The 12500-nt window shown below is 33.9% G+C and overlaps 1 protein-coding gene across 11 annotated transcripts in view; it reads left to right on the top strand.

Annotated features, from left to right (window-relative positions):
• Positions 1–12500, top strand: part of LOC137655707 (signal peptide, CUB and EGF-like domain-containing protein 1) — a 348295-nt gene that overhangs the window by 294308 nt on the left and 41487 nt on the right. For all 11 annotated transcript variants that reach the window (XM_068389764.1, XM_068389755.1, XM_068389720.1 and 8 more), the window contains 5 exons: positions 4252–4379; positions 4486–4591; positions 5042–5158; positions 11326–11565; positions 12330–12496. In XM_068389764.1, coding sequence (XP_068245865.1) covers positions 4252–4379; positions 4486–4591; positions 5042–5158; positions 11326–11565; positions 12330–12496 — 758 coding nt within the window. The remainder of the gene's footprint in view (positions 1–4251; positions 4380–4485; positions 4592–5041; positions 5159–11325; positions 11566–12329; positions 12497–12500) is intronic.

Genomic DNA, 12500 nt, shown 5'->3' with positions numbered 1-12500 from the left:
TGACAATACCGAGATCGAGTCCCATTGGCTACAGATCCAATGGTTTTGCTGCGCTCGCAAAATTAACATTACATCACTGCTACTATGTTCTGGCAAGTGGTACATGTTGAGCTGTGCTCACCAGCACCGTCGGTAATTATTTCGTGGATTTTTTTTTTTTTTACTTTCACACGAGCAACAAAAGCTATTTTAGCAGGCTATTCATCCGAATGAATTACTATACCTATTTGCACTCACGTTGTATTATTGTCTTTATTCTAGCGTTGCACATAGAACTACTGGATATCTATATCTTGTTTCAATCTCCTTTTATTAATTAAAGTAAGCAGCCTGTTTTAACAAGTACACTAGGTAGAACACCTCACATGGCTAATTGGAGATTAAATTTTGCAAGTAGACTGCCTGCTGAAATAAACAAAGAGGTAGATCAAACATTTTTTTTGGTAGATCAAGTATTGCACGGTAGACTGCCTACTAAAGTAGCAGCTTATTTTCTTTGTGTCTTCATACCCCTATCAGTTTTAATAATCTTTCGTTCCTCAATCTTACTACATAAATCTGTTAGACACATTGCTTACATTACTGATTTGACTACCTCTTTTGATAGTTGAAATTTGTTAATTATATTTCAACTCGGCAATACACTTATTTCCCATAAAGGAGAGTTGGCTCAACACTCCCTTCCTACAATACCAGTTTAGCTTCTCTCAATAGACCTGTTCAAAATTCATCTCTCAATGTAGTACGAAATTTATGATTTACTGCCAAATACTTATCAGTCTACCACTTTAATTTTTCCATTTTCCCTATAACTTTCATAAATTTGCTCTCAATTTGCTCACATGAACATCTTAAAGCTTTTTTCATAGTAGTGCAGTTCATATTCAATTTCTCCTAATCGTCTGCATATGGGAACTACTGTCTTACCCCCCTACCACTACACCTATAGGTAATGCCCTTACCCTGACTTGTGCATTTTTCATAAAGACACCGACTCATCTCAGAATCATTGTTAAACACAATAATATTCTCCCACTTACGTATTGTAACAAACTTGTCACTTGAAGATTTAGAGGCCGCTCATGAATGGCAGAGGCAATGGACAGTGACATTGCCATATCAATCAAGACAATGCCCTAGAGACTGACCACATATGATCAGTGCCCAAGCACCCCTCTCCACCCAAGCTAGGACCAAGGAGGGCCAGGAAATGGCAGCTGATGACTCGAGATAGACCTATAGGCTCACCCAAACACCTTATCTTTGCTCACAAGGATGATGAGGTTGCAGCGACACAAAGGAACTAACTAACTATATAAATATGTATGTATGTATATATACACATATATATTCATTAAGTCTTTAAACCTTGATGAAAGCCATTCGTTGTTGCTGAAACAGTTGTCGGGAAAATTTCAGTAAATGGAGCATCATAGTAATGAATTGTGTCTTTTAATTTAAAAACTATTGTCCTGAAAACAGGAAAAGATATGTATAACTAGAAAAGAGTTTTCTTAAAATGATTGATGTCACAAGTGCTACAGCCATTAGAAAACTAGCCAAAGAGAATGATTATGGACCAAAATCACACACACACACACACACACACACACATATATATATATATATATATATATATATATATATATATATATATATATATATGTGTGTGTGTGTGTGTGTGTATAAATGTATAAATACATATATGTATATATTGCCAGTATATATATACATATATATATATATGTGTGTGTGTGTGTGTGTATATATATATATATATATATATATATATATACATATATATATAAAACCAGACACTTGCTCTTAATTATATAGGGTATATATATGTATATATATATATATATATATATATATATATATATATATATATATATATATAAATGTACAGTATACAGTATACATATGTGTGTGCACGTGTGTATCTCTAAGTACTAAAGCATTCGTGGTATCAAATTTTAAACATCACTGACTGGTAATGTGATGGACAGAAGTTCAAGATCCGCTCAAGTGCGATAGTTTCTAGTAGCGTCTGCAACCTTACCATCCTTGTGAGCTAAGGATGGGGATTTTGGGGGAGCCTATATAATAGGTCTACATGCTGAGAAATCAGCAATCAATGCCTGGCTCTCCTTGGTCATAGCTTGATGGAGAGGGGCTTTGGCACTGGTCATATGTACAGTACTGTATATATGCTCAGTCTTAAGGACATTGCACTGCCTTTTGGCTCTGCCATTCTGTTCTCATGTAGGCTACTTTTATTGCTGACATGTATTGCAACCTCTGACTAGGTATCATATACAGTATATATACATACAATATATATCCATATACATATACAGTATACCTATATATATTTGTGTATATACAAGTATACTGTACACACACACACACACACATATATATATATATATATATATATATATATATATATATATGTATATATATTTATATATATACATATATATATATATATATATATATATATATATATATATATATATATCATACGCTTATTGACACAAAGGGCCTGGGTTAGATTTCACCAGTCGTCTCTATCTTGAGCTTTTAATTCAATACTTCTCCACTCACCATTTCCTACTTCACGCTACATAGTCCTCAGCCATGTAGAGCTGAGTCTTCCAACTCTTCTAGGGCCTCGTGGAACCCAGTTAAACGTTTGGTGAACTAATCTCTCTTGGGGAGAGCGAAGAGTAGGCCCAAACCATCTCCACCAACCCTCACCATGATCTCATCCAAATATGGCACTCGAGTAATCTCTCTTATAGTTGCATTTTTAATCCTCTCCTGCCATTTAACTTCCAATGTCCTTCTGAGAGCTTTGTTCTCAAATCTACTAAATCTATTGGAGATTATTTCATTGTCACCATGACTCATGTCCATAGAGTAACACCGATCTCACTAAAATGATATATAGTCTGAATTTTATTTGCAATTTCAGGGGATTTGATTCCCAAATTTTACTGAATACCGGACAGGAGAACAATGCTCAAAATAAGGTAGAATGAAAGAATTAAAACACTTCTTCAGAATATATATATATATATATATATATATATATATATATATATATATATATATATATATATATATATATGTATATGTGTATATATATATATATATATATATATATATATATATATATATATATATATATATATATATATATATATATATATATATATATGTATCAGTGAAACTGTAGTCATGTAAATGCGTACACTTCAGGTACACGAATTATTTTTGCCTTAGATTATTCTTTTGGAAGCTATTAAATAGTATTATTGCATCTCAGCACAGATAAAACTGGAAAAAAGGTGCATTCATATTCGAATCTCTTATCTAAGTCAGTTACTTGTCATCACGGCTTGTTTATATTCATGGCGAATGTAATTCGCTCTTTAAAAGGAGGCAATAAATACAAAGAGAATGAAGGCGAAGGCATCTGTTCGGTCAGACTTGAGTGAGGTAAGCTTTCATGATTCTCTCGAGTCGAGTCTTTCATCATCGCACTCTTTAATTGATTATTAGATTACCTGGCGTTGCAAGATTGGAGTAGGAGGGGGGGGGTGACCTTCGAGAAGACCGTAACTATCAGTTGGAATATCTTTATGCATTTGCCATCGGAGTAGAATACAGAGAAGATTCTTCGCGAGCGTTGGCAACGACGATCAAAGGAAGCGAGATGAATTGCATTGTTACCAGATCAGCAGGAGGCCTTAATGCGAAAATGAGCCATGAAATAAGCTGCCTTCTCTTCTTCTCCTTCCTTCTTCTGCTGCTTTTTTCTTCTTCCTTTCACGTGGTTTTCTTCTCGTACCATATTTTTTTCTTGCAAATCACTTGCTACTCTTCCTTCTCCTTCCCCTACCTCGCCCTCCCCCTTCCCTATTTTGCTTTCTTCTCCCCCCCCCTCCCCCCACCCTAGTCGTCCTCGTCATCTTATTTGGACGCAAATATTAAATCTTATCTATTCTTTTGGTTTATTACTCGTTTTCTTTCGGTACAATTATTGGATTTTTTTATCCTCAGTATTTTATTATCCTTTTGCTCTGCATTATTTCGCTTTTTTTGTCTTTTAATTAAGCCACAGAGTCTGAGGATTATACTAACTGTGCGAGTTTGTTGGCTAGTAACCTTCATCGCCAGGAGTTATTTAATAACTTTAAACTTTTTTTTCACTATTAATTGCAAGGTTACTCCTGTTTTCAGTGTCGGATGCGTGCCCCGCATTGGAATGCGAGCAGCATTGCCTGGTGGGGGCCGGAGGAACGCCTTCCTGTGGGTGCAGGGAAGGTTTCGTGCTAGTGAGGGCCACGCGTTGTCAACCTACTTGTTCGGTTCGTAGGAAGAATAAAAAGTCGTTACTAATGTATTTAGATGCAATTTTGATGAAGTCTCCTTTTCGTGTGTATACTGATGATGATAAACTGATTTGCTTTGCAGGTGGGGAACGGAGGTTGTCAACATCACTGTCACCAAACGACCTCTGGTCCTGCTTGTACTTGCCATTCCAAGTACCTTCTAGCAGCCGACGGCCAGTCGTGTGTTCGTAAGTACTAGTGCATACCTCACAGTAGCTTACTTAGTAAGGTCTATTATAGACCTTGGTACCTATAATTGTGAAAGAAAGTTATACGGGGAATGATAAAGAAAAATATGTGACTAAGTGGGATATTTAGATCGAGAGAGTGGCTGATTTTATATCACCTTCCTTTATGCCATTAAATAAAAACATCCAATGTTTTGCAGCTCATTACTAGATAGATATATAATGTATGTGTGCAGATACGCACATAAGCACGATTGTAAAGGTTAGTTGGGTGCATTGTACGTGTTTGCATTAGTATTTGAGTATAAAAATATATTGCTAATAAAGGATTAAATCGTAACAACAGGCCCTGTCTAAGGTAAGCTAGTTAAAACTTTGCCATTATGAGAACATAAAAAGAAAAGAGGTATTGTTTAATATATTTGTATTTTGTCCTTTAACTCTTTGTAGCCTCGTGTGCTATAAATAACGGTGGATGCGAAAGGCGATGTCACAATACTGCTACAGGAGTCAGATGCTCTTGTCCACCGGGATACACCCTTCAGGAGGATCAGCGATCATGCCTTGGTAAGTCGCATTTAATTTCATCTATGTATTTGATAACCTCTGCATAAACACTCATGTACTGTATGCTTGCATACATAGTTATATACATTCATATACAGGCTGCGTATTTGTTTCCATTTTGTCAGTCATCGATACAAAAACAATTGATAAGTTGAGATGGTATTTAGGAGTTCATTGCAGAATTGAGAGTATAATAACTTACTTCTAGAGTTTCTTCACTGAAGAAATAAAAAAAAAATATTGAAATTGTCTGTAAAGATTAGAAAGCAGTCAATTAATTATAAGGGAGAGCAGATGATTTTGGTTTTTGCAATCTGTTAAAACATGATAAAGCAAAATTTTTTTCCAATCTTATGTCGAACTCCGAGTCCTGTTATAAGCACAGCAAAGGGAAACTACAGGAACTAACCAGTTCATATGGCTTGGGGTTCTTCCCAGTGGGTGTTACTTCTAGGGACATATTCATTTTCATGAATTTCGTGAAATATCCGGGAAGTTCATTTTTCATAAATTTTGTTTTGGCCACTACTCATTATTACCAGTTTCCCATTCCCATGACTTTTACACTTAAGCTTCTTTTTTTTTTTTTTTTTTTTTTTTTTTTTTTTTTTTTTTTTTTTTTTTTTTTTTTTTTTTGTTCCATAGGATTATTTAAGTGACACAGTGTTCCGTAATCTTATAGAGATGGCATTGATTTAATATTTATGATTTTATCTTTTTTCCGCAAAGAGGTTTCTCTTTTGTTATCCCATGAGACCCCCATGCAAATTATTAATGAGGTATGGTTGTGAGGGATAAGGAATAACGGCTATCTTAATTAATTTATCATATTATTAAGTATTTAACGCTGATATTCTTATGTTGCTCATACTTATATGCTGAATTTGTATACTGCAACCAAATAATTGATTTTAATCAAGTCATTAGCACCTTTACTTTGGATGAAGCAACTGATATTTCAGAAATAAAATAAAAAATTAAAACAATATTAAAGTCAGGCGAAGTTGCACTTGATGGCTTAAAGAATATGATACAAGTTATGTACAGAAGGAAAACTATACTGTTGACCATTTAGTTGAACATAAACATAATTTGAATTTTTGAACGAAAGGCAAGAGATGTGGCCATTAATTAACTTTCTGAGCCTATATATCTAATAGACTCGTAATAGTAATATTCTGTAACTGATAATTAAGTATTTTAAGGAAAACAGTGAAAGAAATAAGTTATTAAACAAAGTTCTATTGACATTATTCACTCATTATTGTGACCCTTTATCAATTTCTCATGATAAAGATTCTAGTATTATTCGTCAAGATAGGAAATAAAAATTTTCGTATTCATTAGAGTAAGAAGTAAGTAATTGGATACTAAAAAAAGATTAAGCTCTCAAGGATTTATGGATAGTGAATACGCTGTAAATAATTCCAACTGAATTTTGTACGATGACATTACATTAGACAAAAGATTCTAGAACTTGGCGAATATATCGATCCACCAAAGATTCACTTAACAGGTTCTAATATGAACTGAAAAGCTTTCTCTGGGAGTGTTGTAATCTAATTGCTTTTATTTTTTATCTTTTTTATAGAATTTTTCATATATGTAGATACTAAAATCTGTTATTTGCTTTATACTTTTATGTATATTTCAAACCAGATTTTATTCATCATCATCTCTATTTTTATGTTAGTTTTTCTTGCTGAATTCCTAGTTTGGGTCTTCATCATTTCTCTTCTCCGTGAATTCTTGGAACTTCCTACAGAACTTCCTCTTCCCACTATTATAGCTACGGATATTTTTTATCAACTGTTCGTCATCCCTTCTCAACACGTGTCCAAACCATCTTAATCTTTTAAATCTTATCCTTTCGCAGCCTTTTGGTATCTCATCTCTTTGATGATTCCTCTTTTGTATAAGATCTTCCAACCGAACTCCAGCAGAGATTTTTAACATTCAAAGGTCCCACCTTTTTAAAGCCTGAATTGTCTTTGTCAGTGCCAACAAAAAATTCTGCCATTGGGTACCCCTCGTAAGATTTTTTTCTCTTCATGCTAATTGAACATTTTCATTTACTGGTGCATCTACCTCTCCATTTTATCCATGGTGTATTCTTTCTTCCTTTCTCCGCTCTCACCTCCCACTTTGTTGTCAAGTGTGTCTTCAAAATAACAAAAAATGCTTCTCTTCTAAGACCTACCTTTTTCTCACAATAGAGTTCTTGACACCCTTCCCTCCTTCATTTTCTCTTTTTGTACAGTTTGGACATTGAAAACCTCATACTACAGTACATATAAATTTGTTGCAATCTATATAGTTTTTGTGACATCAGTATCACAAGAATGTAGTACAGAGTTCACCCCCACTCCTTTCCCACAACAGTCACATGGCTACTTTCCTCACTACTTTTTCTTTTCCTTCCTCTCTAGTCACCATTAGTTTTAGCTTGGTTATGTCTATTTCTGTCTTCTCTCAATTCCACTCTTATTCCATTTGAATATTCCCACCTCCTTTACAACATATTCCTCTGGTAATACTCGGTAATCTGCATTAAGTATTTCACAGAGGTCTCCTCTTTGTTCTCTTGTAGGTATTGCTATTATAAACCACCAATGTCATCCCTGTAAATCTGTTGTTATGGTAGAATTATATCACTAGTTTATTGATTATCTTTGTCACCTTCTACATCATTTCATGATCTATGTCAAAAGACTTTTCGAGATCACAAATATGTGTTATAATCTCTTCCTCTTCATATGGTATGTTTTCCTGTAGATGTCTTATTACAAAGACTGACTTTGTTGTTTGTTTGTTTTTTTGTGGTATGAGGCCATACTAACTATTATGACTCCTGCAATTTTTCTCAGCCTTTCCCTCTGCATCTTTCCCAGTGGTTTCATGGTATCCTCAGATAAATCTCCCATTGAAAATACCTCTACGTTAATATGTCGTGGTTCTTTTTCCCCTCTACTGCTCCTATAACTTCCTTTACCAGATTTCCATTTTTCGCCGTTTAGCCTTTACTGCTTTGTGCTCATTTATTGTTCCCTCTAATGTTAAAATCCTCAGTTAATTTTCAAATGAGTCGCCTATGCTAATTTTTTACTTGAATTTCGGGGTTTTTTCTGCTATCCTTGGTCATTTTTATATTATTAATATTTTCTCTTTTCCTCTTTGTATAGAAATTCTTTTTCACTTGTTCTTTCCCCACCTCATATCCTCTCTTTCTTGCCACCTTACATATGTTTTCTGATGCCATCTATCAGCGATTTCCTTAAACCATTTCTTTCTTGTGTTAGTTGAAACATTTTTGTGATACTTTTTAGTTTGACATGCCATTCAGATTACATGTATCCTCTTCTGAATGGTTCTTCTAAATCTTCTTTTTTAGCCGTCGTTATTAACTTGCAGAAGTATATGTTGTGTTAAGCAAGCCTTGCCTTAAATCAAAGTGCAACCGTTTTCTTTGATGTTATCTAGATGAAATCGAACTCGAATTCAGCTTCTCTCTTCTGATTTATATCTGATACGCTTTATCTATTATATCCTCCTCAAAAGGAACTCTCTCCATTGGTCTTCTATCAGTATCTAGTCTGACTGTGATACTTGTGCTATTGCATCCGAGAGCCCATCCAGAATTTTCGTTTTCATGATTGTTGCTAGTATACGAAAAACACATGTACTGTCGTGCTGTGTTTTCTGAGATCATTTTAATCTTCAATATTCTTTATAATGTTTGCTCCACTTCTGTTAAAATTTCAGGTATTTCATTTTTTACTGTCATACTCCGTTTTGCCTTGTCTCTGCAATTCCATCGCACCCAAAACAAAACATACATTTCTGCAAATCATTGGTTTTTGTACCAGCTCCCTTAACTTAATATCTTGAACACAACCAATGTTAAAAACAAAATCGAAAAGAGGTTATGATATTTTTACCTAATTAATATAATTATATTTATTGCATTTATAAAGTGAATTAGACATTTGAACGATGGGAAGTTCGAGATGAACTGAATATGTTATTCTAAGCCATATTTAGGATATCCACCACGACTAAATTCTAGATCTCCCTATCCACTACTTATTGTTCAGAAAACAGTGGAAAAATATTCTATAATTTTAAAAATGAATCTTGTGATGTTAATTTTAAATCCATAACTTGTATAAGAATATTTCTTCGATTAAAAGTCTATGAAAAGAAAAATTTTTTTGGTTGCTAGTTCATACTGAATAGCAATAGGATCATGTGTGTTGGTGTTAACAACTAAGCTGTTTCGTATCTAATGTCCTCCGTACTTTCTTTCATTGACAATCCTATAGGCCCCTTATTGGAAGCCAACCTGCTCTAAGAAACTATTTGCTTAGCATAATCAAGAATGTTGACGGCCGAATGAATAACAATGTTTGTATTTGACGGGTAATGATGTCTTGAATTGTTGGAAATTAGTGACATCATTAATGAGCTTATATATGATATATATTCAAAATACCGGTATATACTAAATTAAAAATGGAGTAATTACTCAAAAGTGTCCATAAAATATACAATTCACAAATAGGGACACTTTTGAGTAATTACTTCATTTTAATTTAGTATATATTTTAAATATAATTATATCAAATGTACGCTGGCATCACGAACTTCTGTTTGGTTGACTATGTTGACGATGTCAGTTCCAGGTCGTTTAGTTGAGGAAACAAGGCTAGTTTTTTTTTCTATAAATCTATAGCTTTTTTATAATTTTAACCCGTTTCCCATGTGGCGAATTGTTTTAGATTATGAGAAAGTAATAGAGGAAAGTAATAGCTTTGCATGATTTGTACATGGAGAGTGTGGTCTTGTAAACAAGTACCCAGAAACATCATCCCAAACTGCGGAGTTACTGTGGGAAAAAGAAAATGCCCAACTATGCTGAAAGATTATTCATAAACGGAAAGGTATATATGAATGTTTTGGTCCAGAAGAAAGCATTGCGATATTGTAGCAGACTGTTGAAAAGTGTTTCATACAATGTTATACTAAAGCATACAAAATATAAAATTAGATGCTCAAAAGAACTAATTGAATGGTCTACAAGATTCTCATGAATTACAATCGAATTGTTATGATTTGTATCTGAAAATTTATGCGTATTGCTTTATCAAGATTTCGTAATACTCGTATGTTATTGCAAACCCCTTGAGGTTCATAAGGCGTTGCCATCAAGTAATTAATTTACTACTATTTTTCCCACGGAAGATTTAATGAAAATTAACTCTACGGGAATTAAGTTCAAATTTTCACATGCCTGTAAAATTCAGATTTTGTTAATTATAAGAAAAAACTTTGACTGTATCTAATTAATTTTTGTGGGGTGTGGTCAAAACCCCTTGGAGAATTTTATTCCTTCACTTTGCCAGTTTTAATTCATTTTACATGAACTGACATTATATTACTACCTAAAGAAAGAAGAAAGAGCATTATTAAAAAACATGTTGAAATTCAACTCTGATAATGGCCCCCTTGAAAACTAAATTAAGTAAATGCTGTGTATTAATTCATGTCAATATTTTCTTATTTTGCTATAGGACATCGTTGGTGTTTATGTTGTGTATGGCTAGTCTGAAAGCTGCATGTTCCATACCTTCATTTTACTGTACCTACTTTATGGTTCTAGCTATTGCATTCTCCATGCCAAGTGACATTAGATCAGTGTTTCCCAACCTTTTTTAAATGATTACCCCTAAATTTTATATCCAACTAATCAATTACCCCAATTGAACATATACCCGGTAACATCGGATGTTTTTTTGCAGCCACCTGATGAACTGTATGGATCATGTAGCCCGCTATTGGCTGCTTATAGTTAAGGATCCAAAACTAAGGCAAACTTTTCCATTTTAATTATGGCAGAATTTGTGTATGAATTATGGCAATAATTATGGGAATGTGAATAACTCAATTTCAGAACATCTTGATTACCCCAAAAATACAGGTCCATTACCCCACTGGGGTAATTTACCCCAGGGTTGGGAAACACTGCATTAGATATTGAAAAGTGTTAAGTTAACATGCAGAATCGTTAAATCATCTGCATACGGTCTCTTCTGTCTCTCATGAGACAAAAGAAAGATGATGGATGTTATGACCACCAATAATCACATGTAGTCATCTCAATCTATCAGACCAAGACGAATGCCAAGAAAACAATGGAGGCTGCGAACACCACTGCATCAACAACTGGGGAAGCTTCGAATGCACCTGTCCTCCTGGTTACAAGCTGAATCACGATGAACGATCCTGTCGCGATGTGGACGAGTGCGCTGTCTCCCATACCTGCGAACACGTGTGCACCAATTCCCCTGGGTCATACCACTGTTCTTGCAGGCAGGGATACGATCTCTTTGTGGGAACGCATTGTGGAGGTATTTTTTCTTTATTATATATGCAAAGTTTATTTCGCTTTTTCTAATCCATTACTTAGCACCAAGGTTCCAATTGTTTCCATTATTTGATTAATATCAATTACGTTTAGTTTTGTTATGTTTCTTGAAAAAAGAAAAAAAACATATCTTCATATTAGATTATTTTTCTTATGAATTTATTTGATTGATATAATAAATGTCCATTAAATAGAAGTTAATTTCAAAAATATGTTTGGGTGCTATTTTTCACATAGACGAACTTGTTTGATGCATTAATTTCTATTAAAGTTGTCTTTGCATTTACATATCCATTGATTGATTTATTATGAACTATCTGGCTACGTTACTTAACACAACCACGTGAAATACATATTTTCATAATGGAAAATAATGACTATTTTGATGGACACTTAAAAATAACATAAGAAAAATTATGTGGTATTTATTGTTCTTGTAAGTCATTATAAATCAGCAATGGAAATTCCATGCGGTAGTAGGAATAAATTGCAAAGTACATGACTTCCATTATTTAATTTACTTTACAATAAATTTTATTAGAAGAAAAATAATTACTTCAGTAGGAAAGAACGTTTTTTTTTTTCTGAAAAGTTGTGGCTGATCCGTTTTATAAAGTTAGCTTAAATGGAGAAAGTATCAAGATATGTTTTTATTTATATAATAGTTATAGCTGAGAAAGTTAAATGTAGGAAAGTGACAAAACTTGAATTCTTCTCTAGATACTAAACTAACTTGTCTTCTTCCAGATAGGAATGAATGCAGTGTCAATAATGGTGGCTGTGAACACACATGTGTGAACACTGAAGGATCGTCATATTGCTCTTGCAACTCAGGTTACAGGCTACATTCAAATGGCAGAGACTGCGTACAGATTGAAAAATGTCCATCTTTAGGAAGACCTCCAAAAGCAGAGGTAA

The sequence above is a fragment of the Palaemon carinicauda genome, chromosome 1 (genome assembly GCF_036898095.1).
Source record: "Palaemon carinicauda isolate YSFRI2023 chromosome 1, ASM3689809v2, whole genome shotgun sequence".
Taxonomy (NCBI): Eukaryota; Metazoa; Arthropoda; class Malacostraca; order Decapoda; family Palaemonidae; genus Palaemon; species Palaemon carinicauda.
Note: the sequence above shows the minus strand (reverse complement) of the source record. Positions and strands in the feature narration are given on the sequence as shown.